Below are 23,746 nucleotides of genomic sequence, written 5' to 3'. Positions count from 1 at the left end.
CCTTCATGAATACTGAGAAGTTTGGTGAGGATTGGACGATGTCGAAGGCCCCAAAATGCCAGGAACCAGGCAATTTTGCACGTCGAAATTCACTGCTATTGTTGACATGCAAAGGCTATACCGAAGGTACTGAAGGGTGCCGACTCCTGCCTTAGGAGGTGTTAGTTAGAATCCTATATGAAATAGTCCAAGGGTGCATATTGGATTGGCTTGGCATGCTCAACATGCCTACCAAATTTCATTAACCGAGGTCTAGCCACTGATTTTTCCCAGACCCAACATCATCATCATCATCATGTATTTGTCTGAAACAGGTGTTTTCATAATGTACTGCTGCATGTCCGTTTTCCACACAGTGCAGCAATAAGGCAGCAGGAAGGCAGCTGAAGGTTAGTAGGAAATCAACAGACTCTCCAAACATTTGTAGACATGAGTCTTTGTTACTCATGGGGCCATGAGCTTCTGTGGAATTTAGAAAAGGAACCTCTAATAAATGTGTCTTACGTTTTCACGACACAGAAAAGCTTATTAGCCACTGTGGCAGTTGTGCACACCACCGCGGAATTTCCCCCACAGACGCACAAAGTCAGGAGTTTCACAAACCATAATTCTTTAATTTAAATAAACAAAAACCACTAACTCAAAACTCTCACATGCAGACTCTGCAGTCCTGCATATGTCTCTTCCTCCTTTCACCCCAGTGTCCAGGGCTGCTCCTCCTTTATGGGCAGAGAGGTGAGGCAGCACACCTGATTCCCATCAGGGGCTTAATCACCTCCCTGCCACAGCCACCTAACCACAAGAGGAAATTAAGAAAGAGATATAAGTTTCTTTGGATGAAAAGTCTAACAGGCCTGATGTGATCCCAGGATTTCACAGCTTTAGTGACAATCAGGCTAAATGGGACACTGCCGGCAGGAGAACACAGATTTCTGTCCTGTTCAGCTGGAAGAAGTCGTGGGACATTGATGTGTTTCCACCAATGATTTGACTTATTACACGTTTACAGGGGACAAGGACAGGTAAAGCTGTATCAGCACAATGGTAGTAGGAAGTGAAAGAAAATTGTCTATGCTGCAAAGCAGTGGAATGCTGAGCCAGAAAGCCCCAATGCACTTCTCAACCCTGTCATTTCAGATGTTCAGCTGCTGCCACAAGGCCATCAAAAAGGTACAAATGAAGATAAACCTCAAGTAAATTATAAAACTGAATAAAGAACAGTAGATTCTGATCAAACACTCAGTCTTCAAGGTATGTTACATGACTCCGGGTCGTGTTAGCTGCTCTGCTATGGAAAACTGTCTGCTCATTAATTTTTTTTTCTGCCCAGTCTTCAGCTGCTGTATCATTAAATGAAAAGAATCCCTACTGACTTTAACAGGGAGAGCTGATTTTCTTATGCATGAAAAAAAAAAGCCTTCGGTCAGTGGTGTCAGTTTTGTTTTGGGCAGTTCTCTTCCTCTTCTTGCGTCATGTGAGCATGGCCGATTAATGCTGAAATGAATCCTCTGGGAAAAATGCTGCGATGCTACACACAGTATTCATGCACATAACAAAGTCGGTGATTTATCATGTTTAAGAACTCACATTAGCAGTCTGCTTAAATAGCTGTCATTAGTCACTCATATTGCTTTTATTTCCTCTGAGCATCTGGTGATCCTTTCAGAAATCTTCCCGTGATGAATGTAGACGGATACTACGGTATCCACCATGGGATCCACCCCTGTTTCCGCCACAGTATCCACCACAGTATCCACTACAGTATCCACCAGTGTCTATGACAGTATCCTACACCAGATCCACCATAGTATCCACCACAGTATCTACCCCTGTGTCCACCACAGTATCCACCACAGTATCCACCATGGTATCCACCACAGTATCCACCATACTCGCCACCACAGTATCTACCCCTGTGTCCACCAGAGTATCCACCACAGTATCCACCATGGTATCCACCACAGTATCCACCACAGTATCAACCACGGTATCTACCTCAGTATCTACCAGCACTATGAGAATTCCAAGACTTCTGCTCCCTTGACTCAATTAAAGCTGTTATTCACAAAAGCACTAGTCATATCCAAAACGGAGCTCCAAGTGGTAGAAGTTCCTAGTGTCCACACATCAAGCCCTTCGCTGTTCAACCATCCATCGTCTGACCACGTCAGGTCCTGGGGAAACTGGGCTGGCAGTGGGCTACACATTGTTGATGTCAGCAGTCACACTGGTTGAAGATGACAGAAAGGCTCCAGGAACTAGTTCTGCAGACGCTTATGATCTGCAGGAGGCCTGAGAAAGTGACTTTACCTTTAATAATGAATACAGAAATACTCGAACTATGTATCCTGGGCTTATAAGTGTGGATTTCTGTTATCACATTCAGATGGTCGGCTCACAGTTTGGTGGAATCTAGACGGCTTGGATCCATCTTGGTACATGTTGAAGGATATAAGCTATATAGCTTCCTGTGAAAGTTACCTCAAGGACGACTGTGACAACACTTCAAAGTGTTGTCTCTGTTCGGGTGAAAGTACAAGCAAGCTTAACTGAACCCTTCAAAGCTCAAAGCAGCTGAGACAAAAGGAAAACATGTAAAATGTCCCGGTTTCTGTGAATGGTCCAGATCTCTCTCTTGACAGTCTTTTCTTTGTTTTAATCCTCCAATGGAGCCTGTTGGTTCTGCAGGAAGAAATTAACTTTTCAGCTCCTCATTTGGTTTGACACGTTACAGCGTGCTTCATGACTGTGAATGTCTGCTATTATACCAGTACGCCATTCAGACGGCTCACAATGGCTCCTTCTAGATGCTGTGCATACAGTCGCAAAGAAACGATGTGAGAATGACGACACGTCCATGAAAGACCTTTGTATTTGGCCACACTTCATTGTGCAGAACAACCCTTAGTTTTCCATTAACCCTTTCAAGGGAAATTTATTGAAATACTTAGACAAAGACAAACAACTTTCAATCAAACTTTAATGAAGTACATTTCCTCTGAGCCAGCAGCAAGTTTAATAGAAGATTGAAACTGATAACGAGGTAGAAAGATGAACAAACGACCAAAAACATCAAATAGAAGACAGGAATGGAATTAAGTGACAATTAAAATCTAACTAAATCAATTATAGATAATGAATTATATTTGAAGATACCTTTGGTAAACAAAAACCATGTTATTAAACCGACATAAAAAACTAAAACAACTAATAATAATAATAATAATAACAATAATAATAATAGACTTTTTACACAAAGTCACTGCACATATAAAAATATGTAAATGTTAAAATATATGATCATATGCTGTCCAACACAATAGTATACAGACATTTATATTTAATTTATAATGTAGAGGATAATTCTCTTCAAGTTGTAATTCCTTTTTTGGCATTTATGATATTTATTTTGATTTATTTGTTGAGTAAATGTGTTCCTACCTACCCTTGTTTCTGGGGAACTCGTAGAATTGGCCTACAGAGGAGCTTCTTGTATTGATCTTCAGCGAGTGTGTAAATGAAAAACAGTGAAAGAAACAAATATTCTATCGTGTTTATTATATACAGAACTGGCCAACAGCAACAGAAGAGAAGAAGGCTCTATTCATTTCTTAACTAGCAAAAAAAAAGAGGAATTAGTAAATATGATGACGAGCCTGATAAAGACTTTTTCCTTCACCTGCTTTGACAAAGACTAATGAACCGTGAGATGACAGATGTGAATCCCCTCACATGAGTCGCGTTGCAGCGTCTCCACGTGGAGTTATTTTGTTTATTTCCAGCATCCGTGACAACAATGACACTCTAATTAAAGACAATAAAAGAGTGAGCGTTACTGACTCAGAGTTCAGGCGGAGAGGGCCTCTGAGAGCTTGTTGATTGCTGTGGTTTGGTCATCCTAATTACTCTGCACTTGTTTTCTCGCCCGTCTGCATTGTACTTTTCAAAGAACTCCGGATGTCCTGACTCTCTCTCTTACTTCTTTCCTCAGAAGATTAAAATCTAAACTCTGGTTGTGGTTCAACTTGGTTTTGTTATTTGTACAGGGGATGTGTGAGGTGATACATGCAGATGGAGGTGTGTGTTATGTAAGCATGGATTAGTGGAGTTCATGGCTACAGGGAACTGCATCACTGCAGCAGCTCTGCAGATTGCATTAAAGAGTGTATGCTACTAACAAAACACACCAAACTACACACACTCAGCACAGGCATCATATAATTACCCAGGCCGAATATACTCTCCTTTTCACCCAAATCCCGTCTGGTCAACGTTTTACTGTTTTTTTGTGATTTTTGCTGAATCATTAACAAAAGTCGTAGCATGCAATTCCCGAATTCTCTGCACGTTTTGATGTGCTTTTTGCGTAAGTGCTCCCAACGGCGCAGGATGAGTTACGTACCAAAAACATTTAAATAAACTGGCGCCTCGGACAGTAATCTTAGCATCTTCGCACAAAGAAAAATGTTATAGAATAAACTGTAGGATGTTGAATTCACTTTAATTAATCAACAATAAAATGACTTTTGTCCCGTTGTTAATTTATCAAAGACCCACCCTGTTACGTGATCGATCTGTCAGAATTGCTGTTGAAGTGAAAGGTGGAAATAAAAGCTAAGTTCCATTTGTACACAATACAAGAGCAAAACGCTGGAATTAAAGCTGGAGATGCTTCAAACCAAATAGAATATTAAAGGTGTTTTTTTACATGATGGCCTACTCTCTCAACCTGGTGGAAAAAAACACCATAAATGTTCTGTTTTTTGACTGTTGTTTTTCAAATTTGGCAGAGTTTTAGAGGAAGTTGTAGATATTTCACGATTGTGAACTCACAAGAAGAACAAGGCAAAGTTCCCTCCATTCACATTAAATAAACAGATTTCTTTTTTTCTCAGGTGGGAGGAAAGGACAATCCCGCTGTCGACCCGATAATCCATGGCTTGAAGGGTGTGGTTCATCATGGTGAGTTTCATATCCAGTGTTTAATTTGTCACAAACAATTAGACACAGTATAATGTGCAGTGAAATGTTTTTAGTTCTTGTTCCACACTGAATGACAGTTACCGTGACGACAGCAGAGAGCACAGTCTGTGGCTGGAGTGGGTGGGATTACTTAACATCTTCTTGGCCTGTCTAATTTCTGTCAATAGAGGTGATAAAACAATATATGTTGTGGGAAGACAACTTTAGTCAATATTAGTTGATTTTTTTTTTTTTAACACAGAGTTTTTGTCCTCTCTGGGTTCAAAATGTCTCTCCATCTGAATTTCACAGGTTAAGAGCCACTCATGCAGAACTGTGGCTTTATTAACAAAAACTTTTTTTATTGAAATAGTTAAAGTGTGGATACGTTTACTAATGTGATTCTTCACTGTACTCAAAATATTTTTTTCTGGTATAATTGATTTGGAGGAAATTATAAGGTGTGATTGAATCTTCTTCACCAGCACACCAACAAACTCAGTCATTTGGCATGGAAGAACAACAGTGCGGGCACCAGACTCTTTAAAACACGTAAAAAACTACAAAGCACACAGAGCCATAAATACACATTTTCATACACACATCTGTGTGGACGAAACAAGACAGTTCAGAGTTCATGTGCAGCTTTGTGCCCTTCATTGAGCCAGAACTGGAACTTTCTGCTTGATGTCAGACGAGTTAAAACATAAGGCGAGACATCTGTTGTTCCTTAGAAATATTCCTGCAACTGTTTTAAATATTCCATCAACACGGTTTTATATAAGTTTGATTATTTTACATTACATTTAAATTTAGTTTGAAAAATACGTCATCATAAATAAAAAACGAAACAAAAACAAAGTCAATACAAAACTAGAACGGGCCCTCGGTAGAGCGCATACCTTCACCAACGCCACAATGTTTTGTGTAACCCAGTTAGCATCGCTAGCATGTTTGCCGTTAGCTCATATCAATGCTAACCAGCCTGTCAGATAGCAACATCACTGTGTGAAACACTGAGCGGAGGCGCACAGATAAACCACGACCCGAGTCAATGCACTCACACCAGTGTTTCTGGATACTTGCCGAAACGAGATGTTAGCTACGAGTGGAAATATCTTACCTCTCCTCGAGCTGTTCAATCCCAAATCCAATTTCTTGGTCCTTGGATGATGACAAATCATCCCTGAAGATTTCATGCAATTCGGGTTATTAGTTTATGGGACAGTTATTAAAATACATACATACATACATACATACATACATACATACATACATACATACATACATACATACAAATCAATCAATACACGCAGACAAAAACATAGCCTTCGCTAGGTTAAATATAACGTAGCTGGATTGGAGGGATTGGAGGTGTTCAGTGTAATGAAGAGTTTCTCCCCTGATAACCTGATGGAACCTGCTGCTTGTTATAGATGTATGACTTGATAGATTGATGCTGTCAGTAGAAATGCTGTTAGCATCATCATCGTCATCATCATCATCCTCCTGGTGGACTGGCCTTGACATTCTGCTGTTTTATTCTCAGTGTAGAAATAGTGATGGGAACCTAATCAGAGCTGAAACTCACTGCCTGGCATTAACCGGGATGGATGGCGCACCGTAACTGTACGACCTCCGAACGTCTGATCGCAGCATCGTGACGACTCAACATCTGTCCACGTTAACAAATCCTATTAATTCTGCGTGTGCATTCGTCTTCAATCCCTTACAGCAGGACTCTATTGGCTCCATTGGAAAGCCCAGCCAGTCCAGATGAGCTTCACACACTGACGAGGCATATTTGAACTGTAAATTTACTTAGCTAATGTGCTCACTTTACTCACGAGAGGTGTGGAATTAGCAGAGTATATTAGCGCTGCTATTGGAGGCCTGATGACTGCGAGCTGCGGGGCCGAGCATTGCTTTTATTGACTGCTGCACTTCAGGGGAGCCGATGGGAAACGAGAGTCCTAAAACTTATACTGCCACAACATAAATACTAAGGAGATAAACTGTTTAAACGGGGCACACACAATTTAGATGTATGGAATCGATAGAAAGGAAACTTTATGTTTGACTCCTGGGACAAATCAAATAGATTCTCACGACTATTTATGTGAACTATGTCCAATGTGTCCATGCAGGATTCTGTTTCACCACATCTTGCAGTCACATGTACTTCATTTGACAGTTTAGGAGCTAAAAGGAGCTAAATCTTCCGAAGAGAAAATGATGAAATAGATTCAAACTGTCCGTTAAACAGTGGTACTGGTTGTACATCCTCACTGTGCACTTAGGGATCTCTAATCTCCCAGACTTGTTTTGTCTTAATAAAACATCCTTGTGCGTATTTTTGAGTAAAGCCTGTGCACCCTCGGACTGCCTCTAGTTACACTGTAAAACAAGAAGCTACTTCTGTAATCTGTGTTTGGATTAGATTATGCCGGATAGAGGAATTACACACAGACCTGAGTGAAGACAATGTTTACTTTTGTATTTTAATAATGGGAATTTCCGATGAGGGTGTTTTAAGGTTTTCATGACTTAACGAGCTAACCTTGATGTTTAAAGTAACTCGGAGTTTCACCCAAAGTCTATTTAATGTGTTTTAAATGCTACTAGAAGTAATTGAAAAAATTCCACGTAAATATGTGACGTGTACTTGGTTCAAATGTTATTTTAACATCTCTCAGAAAGGGAAATGTTTTAGTACATTTCTTACAAACGGCATCCTTTTTTATACCTTTAGATGAATTGAACTAAATTGAACTTTAGAGGATTTTTTTTTCCCTCTTAACTTTCACATTGAAGCATCAGTGTCAATACATACACCACATTAATTGATCATGAATCAAAATATCATAGCAACTAGTGGAAATTGTGAAACTGACCAAAATGATAATATATTATCTGGTTGTCACATATTTTACGATATCCTCCTGCACGAACATGGAATTTTTCAGGACGGTGCTGCGTTAAAACAGCTTTTGAAGAAACAAGAAATCTCTGGTGACTTTCATGAAGTGTTTGGAGGTCATTATGATAGGACCAGAACCAAGAGAGAAGTTCTGTTGTGATGCTCTGGACATGTGCCTTTGAATCCTCTTTATTTTGGTCAAACTTTAAAAGCAGAGTCCTGCAACGTTGACCGTACCTCTCGTGAACTGGAGTCAGTTTGTTTACGTTGTTTAGAGCCTCACAGCCTGTTTAATGCAGTCGGATTATAACTGTACGCGCGCAGTCTAAAGCTATTCTCTCCTCAACGAGAGCCCAAAGTGCAGCTCTGTCATGATCAGAACACTAACCCTCCAGCCATGTTCTGCCCCCCACCACCCCCGTCCCCCACAAGGCCCCCGCTCGCCGCGCGGCTGCAGGGCAGCTTCAGCGTTAATTCACAGGGCTTCCGCGTAGACAAATAAAACTTTGATAAAATTCCCACTGCATGACAGTTGCACTTTATCTCCTGCTCAACTGTCTCGGAAAAGCTCCTCCGCCTCCATAATTCATCGAACACAAAGACCGCTCAAGTGCAATCGGGCCACGTCTCCCACCGGGAAGGTGCTTGGATAATTTGCGCCGCAGAGCTGCGGGTGGTTACATTTTTTTTGCATCGCTCGTCCCGCGGACACACAAGGCAGGTCTGACTCCTCTGTCTTTGTACCTCATGCCTTGTTGAATTTTCCATGAAACATCGCTGGAACAAATGGCCTCTGACTAGCTGGCCGGCGAGCGGCACCATCCCTGTGAAATCAGTCCGCTAAGAGGAAGCTGGTTTACATAGAGGAGTCATGAAAGAGTGGCCAGCCTGATACTGTAGACGGCTTCAGACGATGAAGCAAAGGCTGCTAATGATAGGAAGAAGAAACTAAGAGGGGGACGAGGAGCAGGAGGAACAATAGGAGGAAGAGGAGGAGAAAGGGGAGGAGGAGGAAGAGCAGCATGAGGCAGAGGAGGAGGAGGAGGAAGAGAAAGAGGAAGCGTATGGAGAGGAGTAGGAGGGCAAGCAAGAGTAGGAGAAGGAGGAAGAGTAGGGGGAGGAGGAGGAGAAGGAAGAGTAGAAGGAGGAAGAGGAAACCAAGAGGAGGAGGACAACGAGGAAGAGGAAACCAAGAAGAGGAGGAAGAGGAGGAGGAGGATGCCCTTCTTTGTGTTCATTTCACTTTATTTGGCTGACATGAGTGACGTGTGAGTTCTAGAAACTTCTTGTTTTTCTTCTTCACCAGTAAAACATTCAAACCCTTGAGGGCCTGACTGTCGTCATCATTATTATTATGATTTATTGATTAGCAGCTGGGAAATAAACCTGTTCACTGAAACAGGTGGAACATTGCAGGAAATGAGGGGGAATAAACTATGCTTTCATAGCAAAACAGCCCAAAGGCAATTCAAAAATAGCACAAAAACAAAATATGAAATTACTATATGAAATAAAGATATTTATTAAGATCAGAAACAGTTTGTGCGTCTGTTTACCTTCATGGTTAAGTCGGCAGCTAAAATCTTAAAAAAGGAACAACTGAGTCGGTGTGTCTGCTCTCAAATGAACAGAGGATGAAGAAGGTGCTAAGATGTGAGCGCTGTGCAGCGGAGCCTCATCAGATCAGAAGTGAAAGAGAAAGCTTTGGGATTAAACCCCCATCAGGCCACAAGTGGTGGATGTACTGCTTCAGCTGACAGAGGGAAATCAAAACAGGATTTCTTCCTGGAATTCCTTTGGAGGAGCCGCCGGGTCGTCGCCGCACCTCAAAGCTCACGGATCTCGCTATTAGCCTGCTACATGCGTTAGAAATTAATTGCCCATCGGGGTGGCAGCGTGCTGAGTCGGTGAGACGGTGCACACGGAATGAGAGGGTGAATTAATGGAGTTGTAATTTGTGGCAGAGATGCGGGAAGGATGGTGACATGAGAACAGCAGAAACTCCAGCAGATTAGCAGAGGAAGCGACGCAGTGGGGAGCGCAAACACAAGCGCTATATGAAGAGCCTCAACCATGGCAACACACCAGAATGCCCCCCCACCCCCACCCCCACCCTATACACACTCTGCTGCTGGACACACTCCAAACACACACTCTGAGGCGGTAATCCTGCTAAATCTGTCGACATGCAGTGTTGTGCTGTCTCAGGAACTTTTACTGAACGCTTCTTCAGACTGCACGAGCTCTGAGTGACCGACTTCAGATGTTCAGCTTTACTCTTGTCAGAGATCAGGAGCTTCAGCTCAAGGAACCACTGGATTATCACCACCGTCCCTACAACATGAGAACAATCCTGCTTTCACACATGTAGCACATGTGATTACAGTGGTTGGGTATTTGGGTTTTCCATGTTGGAAATGCCTTTTTTCCAAATGAAGGATTTGGGGACTAGAGCTTTTCCCGTTTGATTCCAAACTCTAAGCAGGTTACAACCAGCACATGTCGCACATGTCGTCCTGAGCAAGACCCTCGGCCCCCACCGGCTCCCCCCGAGCGCCGCCCTGTGTGGCTGCCTACTGATGAGTCAATTTAGTAATACAGTACAAGGAAGTATACATTTTTTTATTGCATCACCTGCTGTTTTTAGACCCGATTTTAGCAGTGTCACCTACTTCTGGTACCCTTTTTTTTTAAAATAATTTTGGCTTTTGAGCTTTTTAACTGTTTTGGTTTCTGTTTATGCAGGTGTGCATGTTTTTCCCTAGTTATTAAAAGGGTCATATTGTGCAAAATTCACTATGTAAAGGTTTTCCAAAGGTAATAATCGTCCCCATACCTGGAATGCCGCGCCCAGAAGTGAAGAAAGTCTGTCATCTTTCTCCCTGGCTTTTTTCAGTTTTTAAAAAGTGTGTTGCTCCAACCAGCCAATCAGAAATCAAACCCTATATAGTGTCATCTAGGGTTTAGCCAATCCCAATCAAGGTAGGCCCTCCCTTTGGCCCTCCCACAATTATTCAGCTCTGCTCTGGTACATGGCACTACGACAGGAGGTACTTCCTCCTCTTCTCAAGATGGGCATGTGTGGGCGGAGCCAGTCTAGCTTCTATGATCCAATATTCAAATAGAGGAAAATTAAGGAAAAGCTGAATTTGGGGCAATAAACTTTGAATACAAGGTTTTTTGACCCATGAGACTTTGTGAAAGTGTTGAAAAGCTGGATAATATGACACCTTTAATTTTTTTTCTTTTCGTAATTCTAGTCTCTTTTCAGCTGTTTTAGCATTTTTCCCTATTTATGGTATTGTAGATAATTCCTTTTGAAAATGACTGGGTGTGTAAATAGGCTAAAAATGAGATGAAATGTTTATTTAGAGAAAATTTAGTGAAAGCATCAGGGAGCCGCTACAGAGGGGCCAAACAGCCACATGTGGCTCCAGAGCCACAGGTTGCAGACCTCTGTTCTGTACTCAGGTCTTCAATTGACCTTTGGCTAAGTCCTGCCCCGGAACGCTAACAAACCAATAGCTTTCAACTACCAACTGCCTGGACTCGGACAAACATTCTGAGCTCCGTAGAGAAGCTTTAGAGATGAAGACACTTTTGTTGTTTCTGGGTGATTTAAGTCATTTAAGACACACAAGTGGTCGAATGATGTGTCTGCGGCACAAGGAACAGCGATACAACGCTTCCCGAAACGATAAACAACTAGTTTACTTCATCCCTTTACCAAAACCTGGACAAATGTCTCCTATGGATGAAGCTGAGTGGCAGAACACACAAATACACCTGCACATAAATCATGTACTGAACGACTTCAATTTAACAAAAGTGTATCGCACTTCAATGGAAAACTTTGAATCTCCCACTATAGTTTGAATTGAATCTACTCTAAATTGAACTTTTTGTGACCTTTTTTTATGCTGAAGGCACAAACATTTTATGTATGCACTGCCTTTTTCTTTATTTTCCGTGTATAATTACAGTCACTTTGCAAGCGAGCGTCACTGAACCAGATGAGCGATGCTATCGAACACCTCTCCTGCTGCTGCTGTAAAAGCTGCTAAATTAATACGGAGGAATTATTCTGTGATTCAGTTTGTTAAAATGCTTTGAGAAAGAAAACAACCCTTATTAATAAACAATAAAACCCTGATTTTTATCAGCTGTGTCACACTCAATGTCTGAACGACTGAGGATGCAGAGTCTGACCAACGGCTCCGCATATACTAGATATGAACCTTTGAGACACACAAACACACGCACACACACACACACACACACACACACACACACACACACACACACACACACACACACACACACACACACACACACACACATACACACACACACACGCACACACACACACACAAGAAATTATACAAACCGTATGTTTTCCCAGATCACTTAAAATACTTGGGGGAGTTAATGCTAATTGATTCATATTCAACACGCAATGTGATTTCTACCATCTGAAAACGTCTGTGTTGCCGTTATCATCTAGATCGTGTGTCTCAATCTTTATTGTGTTCTCTTTTTTTTTCCCTTACAAATCATCTCACATCACATTTTCTTCAGATTTCTGATTTAAATACTTTTGTTTGCACATGGCGTCATGGTGTTTTCATCAATTATATAATGGATGTTTGTGATTCAGACAATGTGTTAGATGAAGCAGTACAACAAACAGTGGTCTTTAGTCAAAAAAGCAATAATAGTAAATCCTAAACAAGCAACGAAGCATTGGAGGAGCATTACTGTGCCTTTTTATACAAAGCTCATTTCTAAGTATTTCAATGTGGAAGGTTAAGGACAATGAACATTTCTCTCTGACTCAAGTCCCGACTTATTCCTCACAATGAAACATCTTTCAAGGACATGTGCTCATTCTCATATACTTTCAGTTTAAATGCCTGTAAGAAGGAGCCTTTGTGAGACGCTTTTGTATGGCGTGCTGTTAAAATAGCAGAAAATCACAGTCGTCAGACTCGTTGTAACGTCTCAAACAGATGAGGAACCACAAAAAGCTTCAGAACAAACAAAAAAGTTGTTAGTACTGAAGATTAAAACACACAGACACACACACACACACACACACACACACACACACACACACACACACACACACACACACACACACACACACACACACACACGCACAGGATCATTCGCAGCAACGTGAGTCTTTTCTTTTGTCCTCACTGCTTTGAGTTCAGTTCAGCTGCACTGACATGTGGCAATTACTCCCATCGCTTCTTTAAAAAACTCCAGCACATTGTTCTACTTTAAACAGGCCAAATGCACAAAAAAAAAATCCCTGGTTTTAATACTTCTGTCTGAGCATCATGTCATTGTTCAGAGCTGATCACCTGCAAAACACGAGCAAATCCAAAACGCAGTCTATTTGTGGGACCGTGCAATTTAGCAGGCTTTATACATACAGCTTAGAAATACAAAAGCCATACGGTTCACTTCTTTTATTCAGTCACTTTTTCATGCGTATTTAGTTCTTATCTTAAAAAAAGACAAACAAGACAATGCCTTCACACAAAAACTCGATTACGTAGCCTCGTCTAAAATCTATCGGAAAAAATGTAAGGTACTTATATTTCATTGATAATGGGACACTTCAGTTTAAAGGTAGTCAAAATGAAAGAGTTACACATAAAAAAAATGAGCTTTTTATTGTTTTGTTTTGTTTTTTAGATTCAAGACCTGTAATGTCATCGCATAGCTGTGGACAACAACACAACTGATTCATGGTGCTACTCCCTGAGTTAGAATAGAAAGAATAAAATAGTAAAATAAAAAATGGCATTAAATATGAATACTAAGCTACATATATGCCTATAGGAAAAGTGCAATAACATTTAGTATCAAATAAGCATGATAGTACAGTATAGCACAAGGGTGCCCCACCCTGGTCCTCGAGGGTCCCTGTCCTGCAGGGCTCAACTTCTCCCAGTTGCAACACACCTGATTGCAATGAAGGGCTCCTGATTGAGCTTTTTAACAACCTTGCTAATGACATCATCATTAGATTCAGGTATGCTGAAGCAGGGAGAGAACTAAAACATGTATGACAGGGGCCCTCGAGGACCAGGATTGGGCACCCCTAGTATAGCACATGGTTTCCCAACAAATCAGTCACTGTGTACACTCTTTTGCCCTTTTTAAATTCCACCATAATCTCTTTTGTCTTCTTGCTGTTCAGAAAAAGATTGTTGGTGGAGCGCCGGTCAGTCAGATTTTCCTCCTCCTCTCTGTATGCGGTCTTGTCGTTTTCGGTGATCAAACCAAAAAGTGTCGTGTCATCTGGGAGCTTTATGATGGTTTTAGTCCTGTGGATGGGTAGACTATCATGGATGAGGAGAGAGAACAGGAGGGCGCTCAGCACACATCCCTGCGGAACTTCGGTTGTTGTTTTCCAATTGGCACCAAACTAATATTATTTACACATGAATTGCTGCTTAGCATGTGGGATTGTTGGGTTTTCTCTATAAAAATGCCTTGAAGTGACTGTGTTGTATTGGAATTTAATTGATTTAGAGCTGCTATGCAGTCTTTGTCCTGTTGCTTTTTAGGAGCATGCATCAGTTATATACTCCATTAGAAAGTGATTATGTGCATTGAACAACATCAACGACCAGACTCTGCTTCAGGTTGGAATATTGCTTCACTTCAACACATTTGAGCTGAACTCAGCCACATTTCCACTGACATTACCTCCTTTAGTACGACAGCTATCTTCATATCTCCATTTCCATTTTCAGGTTCAGCCTTGACTAAAGTTGCATCCTTCATATTTGGCCAAAATGCTCGTTTTCTTCACTTGGAGCCTTCGCGACTTGTGATTACCCATAATGCCCTTCTCTGAGTCGGACTGCCAAGACATTGAGTGAGAAGTGTAAGTCGGTGGACAGACAGGCGTTTGTTTGCCCAGTATTTGTCTGCTGCTGACTGCGATAAGACTTCAGAAAGTTCCAGCACAAATCGCCTGAAAACTCTTTATGATTGTTTATGAGAATGAAAAGTCTTCTCACTTCAGTACGTGACATACAGAACTGATAAGGGCTGTAAAATAAGATGATTTAAAGCAGTATTGCCTTTTATTACCATGCATGAACTTCCAGAGACGCTGTTTGGATTTCTACCTGATCGCTGGATTCATCAGGAGGGTTGATTGTTTTCTGGCCGCTTGTCGGCAGACTGTGTTTGTACATAAGTGACTTGCTGTTGCATTGATTTCTTCTTCTGGTGAAATTGTTGTGGAGAAGTTAGGACACTGCCCCTCGTGGCCAATGTGATGTTAACTTTAGTTTCTGTTTGACAGCACTGATTTTGTTTGGGAAAACTAAACGTTACACTTCTGGATGCGGATATTTGAGTACGTAGTAAAAAAAATTTGAGTAAAAAAGAAAGAGTTTTCACGAGTTGTACTGTAAATCATTTCGCAAGAATTGGGAATTTGGGAAATTAACACATTCATCTCTTCATGGGTTTAAGGAGCCAGTGGGTGCTAAAATACTCAGCCACCAACAAAAACTACCGATTCAAGGAGGGTAGCAGGAGAAATGTGAAGTAAGAAAGTGTCGTCAGCCTCCAGGATTATTTCCGTTTCTTTTCTCTGAAGAAATCCTCAAAAAAAGAAAGAAAAACTATGAATATCTTCATCAAAAAATGTTTTTCTTATGAGATTCATGGTGTCATAAAGATGAATTCAAAACTCAAATACGCTTCAAAAATATCATTTTAAGAACAACTCACAATATCTGATGATGGTATGAACCCAGATCACGTTCCTTGTTAGAGTAGGAGCGTCACTCCAACGCTTCACAAGGATCAGAAGAGCCGACACTGAAGGACCAAAAAGCGACGTCACTATGAACGCTTGGCCGCCAGTTGTCCCTGTACTTTACTTTTCTGACACCTCCTGCTTAAATCCCAGAAAGTCAGGGGGATCGTGAGGCCCACTTTCACAGTTTGTTTTCATACTGAAACTCAAGATCAAGAAACTTTTGCCCTTTTCTCCGTTCTCCCTGAACTCGCCTGAGCAGGCCTGTGTTACCGCTTGACGGGTGTACCACCCCAGTCCAACTCCTCACCTGCCACTGTCCACGGAGTGTGTCACACCCAGCGCGGCTCACACCCAGCGCGGCTCACACCCAGCGCGGGTCACACCCAGTGTGTGCCACACCCAGCGCGGGTCACACCCAGCGCGGGTCACACCCAGCGCGGGTCACACCCAGCGCGTGCCACACCCAGCGCGGGTCACACCCAGCGCGGGTCACACCCAGTGTGGGTCACGCCTGGTTGGGCCACTCGGGGCTTGCCTTCCCGGATCACTTCCCAAATGGTTCAGAGTAGAACACTGTAATTCTCACAAGAGTACTTATAGACTGTTTTATAATCTGACAGAAAATGAGAATTCTGAGATTCAACTACCAAACTCGTGCCGAGGGAGCATTGGTTTGGTTTGATCTGCTTGGAGGGCTCCTCTTTCTGCACCCCTGAGACCTGAGTGCAAACCCAAGAAGATGTTCTGTATCAGTGCTTTGTCTTACATGGCACTGGAGATAATGCTGAGGAGCGGAAGTCTTAGCATGCTCAGGGGTTCTGAAAATCTCAAAGTGAACAATAGGCAGGCTTTTTTAGAATAAAAACCTACAAAAATGGCTTTTGCTTTTGTTTGGAATAGTTTTTGTATTTTGGTGAAAGACTGTCTGCCAATGTTTGGCTTTACTGTAATTCTGTGGAAAATTTGAGATCAGAACGTGGCCTACACCCTCTCTGAAAAGGTAATGTGGGCGGCTCCAGGCCAAAACAAGTCCAAACCGCTTCTCTGCATGATGCCCATACCATCATTTGAACGTGGATCAGGCACTGGACCTGTTGCAGGGTTGGTGGTTTGAGCACCATGTCTTCTTGTCCATGTGAGTTGCAACACTGTGCCTGTCAGCTTTGTCCTCATTCATGTATGTAAGTGTAAGCGATACGACCCAGATGAGGAGCCAGGAGCCGTTCACTGTGACCCAGATGTCTGCATGTTCTGAATTGTTCAGTCCGTTTGCATCATGATGTCTCTTGTGATCTGTAAGCATTGCCGGTCAGGTAAACAGACGAGGACAGTCAAACTGCCATTTTATCCTCATAGTGCACAGGCTGGATCTAGGTTAGAGAAATAATAATGCACTTTGAGCTTGTTCTGGGTTGTTTTGCAGATTGGTGGTTGACATGAAGGGTGTAGTACCTTACATGTGGCCTAGATTTTGCGGGAAGATTGCAGACCATCCATTTGCCATCTCTCTATTGTGTATGTAGGTCAGATCAAAGTGTGAGGTCACGTCTGGACAGGAGGTGTCAGAGAGACATTTCTGGAAGCAAACAACTTCTCGGAATCTGATCTAGTGATTCAGGTGTTGGAGAAACTTCCTGAACTAGACTTCACCTCACATGATGAGACAAGTTCTGTACATCAAAAGCTGCTTCCTCATTTACAGGTTTTACCATCCACAGAAATAGAAGAACTCATTCTGCCGTTGCTCATGCTGTGAGTAATGACGTTCATGACCATAAACCACTCAAATTAATACAAACATTATCATCCAGTGTTTTACAACAGAAACACACAATAAAAACCTGCATTAAAACTCAAATAAATTCACACAATAAATCCCAACATTCCCCATCTGTTGATAAGACTGGAGAGGGAGTCACAAGCTCAGTGTTTTGTAGTAAAAATCCACTTATCACTGCGAAATACTAAGTTCTCATCCAGGCATAAAATGGCACCTCATTTCATGTGCAAATGAAGCAATCTAACTGCAGCGCAGATAAATGAGTCCCTGGTTCTTTTATTCGTTAAACTGCCCTCAAACACTTCAGGATTTAGTGCTAGAATATCTCCGCTTTGAGAAAAAAAAAGACCTGCGTCCCTGTACGACTTCTTGGAGACCCACTTTCCTCACAAAGCAGCAGCGTTCAGCAGTTCGGGAATCAAGGAAACGGCACTTCTAACTACGCCGTGTCGACACTCTTTCATCGTGCATGTTTAATGTGCTCATCATAACCCACAGGCCAAACAAACATCTAATTCACTATGACACCCGAGCTGGTTTTTAGGCTGCCGTACAATATCAACCATATTCAGTGTAATAGTTTCCAAAAAAAGTTGCTGTATATGGAGAGAATCCTGCAAGTTGCTTCAATAACAGTTTTCACACCATTTTTATTTAGAAGGTGTTATCGTCCAACTGTTGGCAACAGATTGTGCTTGTTTCTGTATGAGGATGTCTTGTGCAGAAAAAAGGTGTGTGTGTGTGTGTGTGTGTGTGTGTGTGTGTGTGTGTGTGTGTGTGTGTGTGTGTGTGTGTGTGTGTGTGTGTGTGTGTGTGTGTGTGTGTGTGTGTGTGTGTGTGTGTGTTCAGTGTATTGTAAAGAAAGATGATATTACCCCAGAGGTATTGACTGGACTATAAACACTTTGTTGCTGCCAAGTTGTTGGTGAATATCAGACGTCCTGATGGCTTTTTAATATTTTATGATTGTGAACCCCTGTTGAGAAGAAAAAAAATAAACTTTCTCATAAATCCTCTAATCTTACACTAAAGCTCATTTTGCCTTTTAAAATGTGTCTTTTATTCACCTAAATTACATTTGCATTTGTTTTAATGAAATGTTTATTTGCATATGGTACCTTACATGTATTTAATTGGTCAAGATTTCTTCTCAAAAAGTGGATAAACATCATGTTGGTAAAAAAGCATGAAACCTTTTCAGGATTATTTCTTTAAGAAAGCAGATTTACTGCCTGTTAATACAATTCAAAGTGTCTTACAGGTGATTGATGTGCTGACAATTACACAAAACAATTGATGATGAGGAAAAGACAAATGAATTAAAGAAAATTAAATGAACAGTGATTATTAATATTAGGTGAAATAAAAAAGAGACACATGAAGAGAACTCATATCTTTATTTCTTTCACGTTAATAAAGCACAAACTCCTCCTCGCTGAACATAGCTTCACCTTTAATCACGATTCTTATACATTCCTGTTGAAACTGAAGCTGGTTTGAGACTTTCAGTCTGTCTGCCGCCCTGCTGGTAACCTCGGGGTTACTTTCCTCCATCTCTGAGCTGTCAAATTGTGAGCAGGAGCAAGTTTTAAAAATGGATCTAATAAAAGTGTGCGAAGAGAGAAGTCATCATGTGAGCAGACATGTTAAATGATGTTCATTTTCGGAGGGTAAAAGCAAACCCTCAAGTTGACTCTTTACTGGAAGCATCTGTATTTGTCTGAAAAAGAAAAAAAAAAAAACCCAATCTGTTCTTCTTCAGCTCTCTGCCAATTCAATTTCCTCTCCGTTATATTACAGGAGCTTTGGAAACAGGTTTAACTGCCGTGCACTTAAGCCTCTTAAGGATGAACGCAAAGTTATCAGCAATGTTTGCTCATGTCATCTTTCTATTTCCCCCTGAAATAGACTAAACACAGTCACATACAGACTGTACATGCTGGCCTGCATGCCAGCTCTTAACGGCTCAACCACGTTATCAACATGTTCAAATACGACTTGGCCAGTGGATGACTCCAGCTTGAACCCTCCAGCCTCTGTGAGGAAACAGAAACAACATCAGGATTAAGGGAAACGTGGCAACAAGAGCCCAATTTAAATCATAATCAATGCCTTTCAATGACCTACACCAATTTTCAACTGGATTGGAAGAAATACAGAGTAATTAGTTAAATTCCAATGCCATGCGTGACCTTTTTACCTTATTTTGAAAATTCAACTCAAAATAGAGGCTTTCCTGTTGATCTCATAAAAACTGTCCCCATTGTATATCTACTCATGTTGGAATGCTCTACATCCCTCCCAAATTTCATCTTCCTCGGTCAAGCCACTGATTTTAATGAAATATTTAACATATCTAGGTGGTGCTGTGGAGCTCTTCTGCCCCATCCATCAATGAAACCAACGAAACATGTACATTTTCACTTGGCTTGATATTTGTGCCAAATTTGGTGCATTTCTAAACATATTAAAATGACACATTAAAGTTATGGCAGGGGCATCCAGAACATAACTCAACTCTTTACTAAGTTTCTCACTAAATAAATTCACTTCCTCAGAAGAAATGAAATTATCAACACCAAACGAGTCTACAAATCCTGCATCCAGTGCAGGTCTCTTTATCCAGCTTGCGTGTGTGCGTGTGTGTGTGTGTGTGTGTGTGTGTGTGTGTGTGTGTGTGTGTGTGTGTGTGTGTGTGTGTGTGTGTGTGTGTGTGTGTGTGTGTGTGTGTGTGTGTGTGTCCGTTAACTTGCTCTGTCTGGGAGATTGTGTCACGTCAAAGCCAACTAGTTTATACAGAAAATATCTCAGAACACAGGATGTGTGGTATCACAAAACGGTTTCCTCCATATGAAGCAGTTTTCTGTTGAAAGCGCTCGCTCACAACACGCTTTTCTTATTGGCTTTGTGTTTTAGTTTATTTCCATTAATCTCTTGTAGATTTTCCAATGAACCCTTGAAGATTGTCTCATGTAGCTTTAATCATCATAAAAGTGTTTAATCATCAGTAAACAATGTTCTGATCTCAAGATATTTAAGGAAAACGTTTAAAACCTTACGAGGGAGGCGGCAAGTCTGTAATGCGATTCACAAGCTGTTCCCTATAAAACACATACAGTGGTCGGGTTTAATATTGTTGGACGTGCACTTTAAGTGGCAGGTGGAAGTGAAACATTACGTTGTTGGAACAACTAAAAGGGCGAGTAGCAGCAGTTTTTGCAGGTGTCGAACAGATTGCTAAGTTACAGGTTGTTTTATGGCGGTCTCCCTCCGAGTGGCTGTGTGCTGACGGTGACATTTGTAGATATGCAGCTCGCTGATAGGAGCTTTTTCAGGTTCAACTGGAGAAGCTTCAGGTTCACTGAGTGCAGGCGAACTCCGCCAAGGCGACCACAGCCTCGTGCAGTCGAATGAAAATCTCTCAGTATAACCCTAGTATTTGCTCAGCCTTATTTACTTTACTTATCTAGATCTAAATAAAGTATAATTACCTACTTTTGTCTGTATCCGTTCATTATTAATCCCAGTGGTTAACACAGGAGTGGCACAGTCATTTTAATTTACAGTCTAGATCTTCAGTGGTTCAGGTCAGTAAATAGAGTTATAGTTCAGAAAAGAATAAGACATAATAAATGGAAACTAAAACAATGTTTAACAATGACAAAATTAACATAATTCAGCTTGGCCAGAAAATAACTATAAAATAAATCCCCGAACTTCAAAATACAAAACTTTTTAAATTGATTTAATTAAGGGGGGAAAGAGAAAAAAAGAGATGTGAATAGAGTAAAAAGAAATAAAAGAAACACCATAAAAAGAGAAAAAAGTAAAAAAGATAAATTAATAAAAATTGTGTTAATGCACAGTGGTATAATGTATGTTTAGATAACTTGACCAAGTTCAGAACATAAACAGTGCAACCTTTAAAAAATACAGTGAAATGTCTTTAAAGCATCTACAGGAATGAAGCGTTTTACCATTGGTTTGGATGCTAAAGCTACTCTGCTCGCAATAGGCTAGTATCTACTGCTGCATTCGGTCTCGCTCGAAGGCTCCGTTTACACAACAAAAACCAACGTAACCGCAAAACCTCCGCTCAGGGTGAAATTCGTTTTCACAACAGCAGCGCTCGGAGTCCTGCAAACGTCACTTTTCCATACCGGCGTATTGTTCTCTGCACAGATGTACAGTTTGCAAGGTTTCATTACAAAAACAAGCAACAGTGCCACCTCATGGCCTGACATGCCAACGTCCTAGTTTCAGTGACTGCTTCGGCACGTAAACGCAAAAAAGAGTCGTTGTCAATTGGAACAATGTCGTATGAACCTCAGTTGTTCATCATGGTCTCACTCTAGGATGAGCTAACCCCCCCCCCCCCCCCCCCCCCCCCCCCCACTACCACACACAGACACACACACACTCGACAGTCCTTGAATGCCTTCCAATAAGTGACTTTGTGCTCGCTGTGTGTCATGTTAAATATTAAGGAGTGAGGGAGCGCCGATGCTAATGGACGATTAGATGAGTGGACAGCTGTTCTGACGCCTCGCAGGAGGCTCACAGCTTAAAACACTTGCTGTGTGATCACAACCTCACGCTGCTCCCGCTAATGTCAGACTTTGCCAGGCAGCAGCCGCCGGCGGTCGGGGGGGAAACAGACCCCCGAGCGGAGCTTTCTACTTTTTCTTTTCACAAGTTGTGCCTGTGTGAATGAAGGTTGTCTCTCCCGTGTTTCAACCTTTTCTCCGAGCTTCTCATTTCAGGCGAGACGCGCCGGGCGTCTGTTCGCCTCTCGAAGGCACTAATTCAAACGCATAAATCTTGGCGAAGGCCTATTCCGTCATCCTCCATTCCCCAAGTACACCCCCCTCCCCCGTTAGCCCGCGCCTCCCCATCGCTATCAGCACCCCCCCACTTCTCATCCTCCAGTCTCTGAGCCTTCCTCCTTCCTCGGCTCGCTCGCTCTGTCGCACGGATTTGACGAAGCTGAAAATACATTTCTGAACTCAGCGTTGGGAGGCAGCAGGAGACGGGACTTGTCAGCAGGAGGGAAGGAGGGAGAAGGTAGAGAATGAAGGGGAGGAGGACGAGGAGGAGGAGGAGGAGGAAAAAGGTGGGAAGAGAAAGGGAAGGTCTGCTGTTCTTCCAGGCCCATACCCTTCGCCGCCAAGTGACGATCCATGCAGCAAGTGTCCCAAACAAACTCCTTCACCTCCCATTTCCCTCCACCCTGCTGCTTTTACTCTTCCTCTCATCATCATCATCTCTCTCTCTCTCTCTCTCTCTCTCTCTCCCTCTCTCTCTCTCTCTCTCATCTCTTGACCCTCCTCTTCCAACCTTTCTTTTCCTCCCCTCTTCTTCTTCTCCTTGTCTAATAATCTGTTTTTATTATTGTGATTAAGATTTGTGAGGGAGATGAGTGATGACATGTTTCAGATTAAGACACTACCCAGTGAACATGCTCCAACTCCCCACAGCTGAACTCCAAAGCAAAGAAACTTTCACAGATGTAAAGTCCAGTTTTCTGGTAGTGCTACAGTTCGCCTGGTCAGGAGAAACCTTTCAGTTTCAGCAAGTACGATAAGCAGAATCCCCCGTCCATGTGTCTAAAGCCTCGTTTCCACTGCGCAGTATGTGCCGGTACTGTACGGTAAGAGTGTGTTTCCACGTTGTGAATAGTGCCAAAAGTACCATACCCAACCGTTACCATTTTACGTAACCCCTCCATTGAGGTACCTTGCACATCAGTATGATTACATAGGCTGAGCAACAAAGCAGCCGTCTGCTGATTGGTCAGTGATGATCGTCAGTCTCGACAAGCCTGCAGTGTTTCAATAACTTATCGCAACATAAACCCTCCTGTTGTTTTATTTAAATGTTGGTGCGAAACACTGAACCTCATCTTGGTCTGACGCCTGAGCAGTCCCGCCCTGGTCCCACGTTTACTGTCGCATAATGATGGTAAATGGTAAATAGATTTTTTTTATATAGTGCTTTTCAACTGTGTGAACAGTTTGGGGTTCAGTGTCTTGCTCAAGGACATTTCAACATGTAGACAGGAGATGGGAATCTAACCTGCAACCCTCGGAATAGAAGACCACTGCTCTACCAATCGAGCCCCAGCCACCCATGTCACATACCTGCGTCGTCACGCCAGCGTTCACAACCCCAGCTAGACTTTACCCATGCTGTCTGTGGTGGAACTACGCAACCGAGTTGGGTCTGGGTACGCTTTGACGAGCAGTGGAAACCAGGCTCAACTGGCTTCCAGTGGCTTCCAGTCAAT

General features: G+C 42.1%; 1 protein-coding gene across 1 annotated transcript in view; it reads left to right on the top strand.

Annotated features, from left to right (window-relative positions):
- Positions 1–23,746, top strand: part of LOC308108950 (receptor-type tyrosine-protein phosphatase gamma-like) — a gene marked incomplete at its 5' end in the record, with an annotated part of 501,371 nt that overhangs the window by 374,232 nt on the left and 103,393 nt on the right. The window contains one exon of the mRNA XM_080462281.1: positions 4,896–4,962. Coding sequence (XP_080318407.1) covers positions 4,896–4,962 — 67 coding nt within the window. The remainder of the gene's footprint in view (positions 1–4,895; positions 4,963–23,746) is intronic.

This window comes from Lipophrys pholis (genome assembly GCF_963383615.2).
Source record: "Lipophrys pholis genome assembly, chromosome: 4".
Classification (NCBI taxonomy): domain Eukaryota; kingdom Metazoa; phylum Chordata; class Actinopteri; order Blenniiformes; family Blenniidae; genus Lipophrys; species Lipophrys pholis.
Note: the sequence above shows the minus strand (reverse complement) of the source record. Positions and strands in the feature narration are given on the sequence as shown.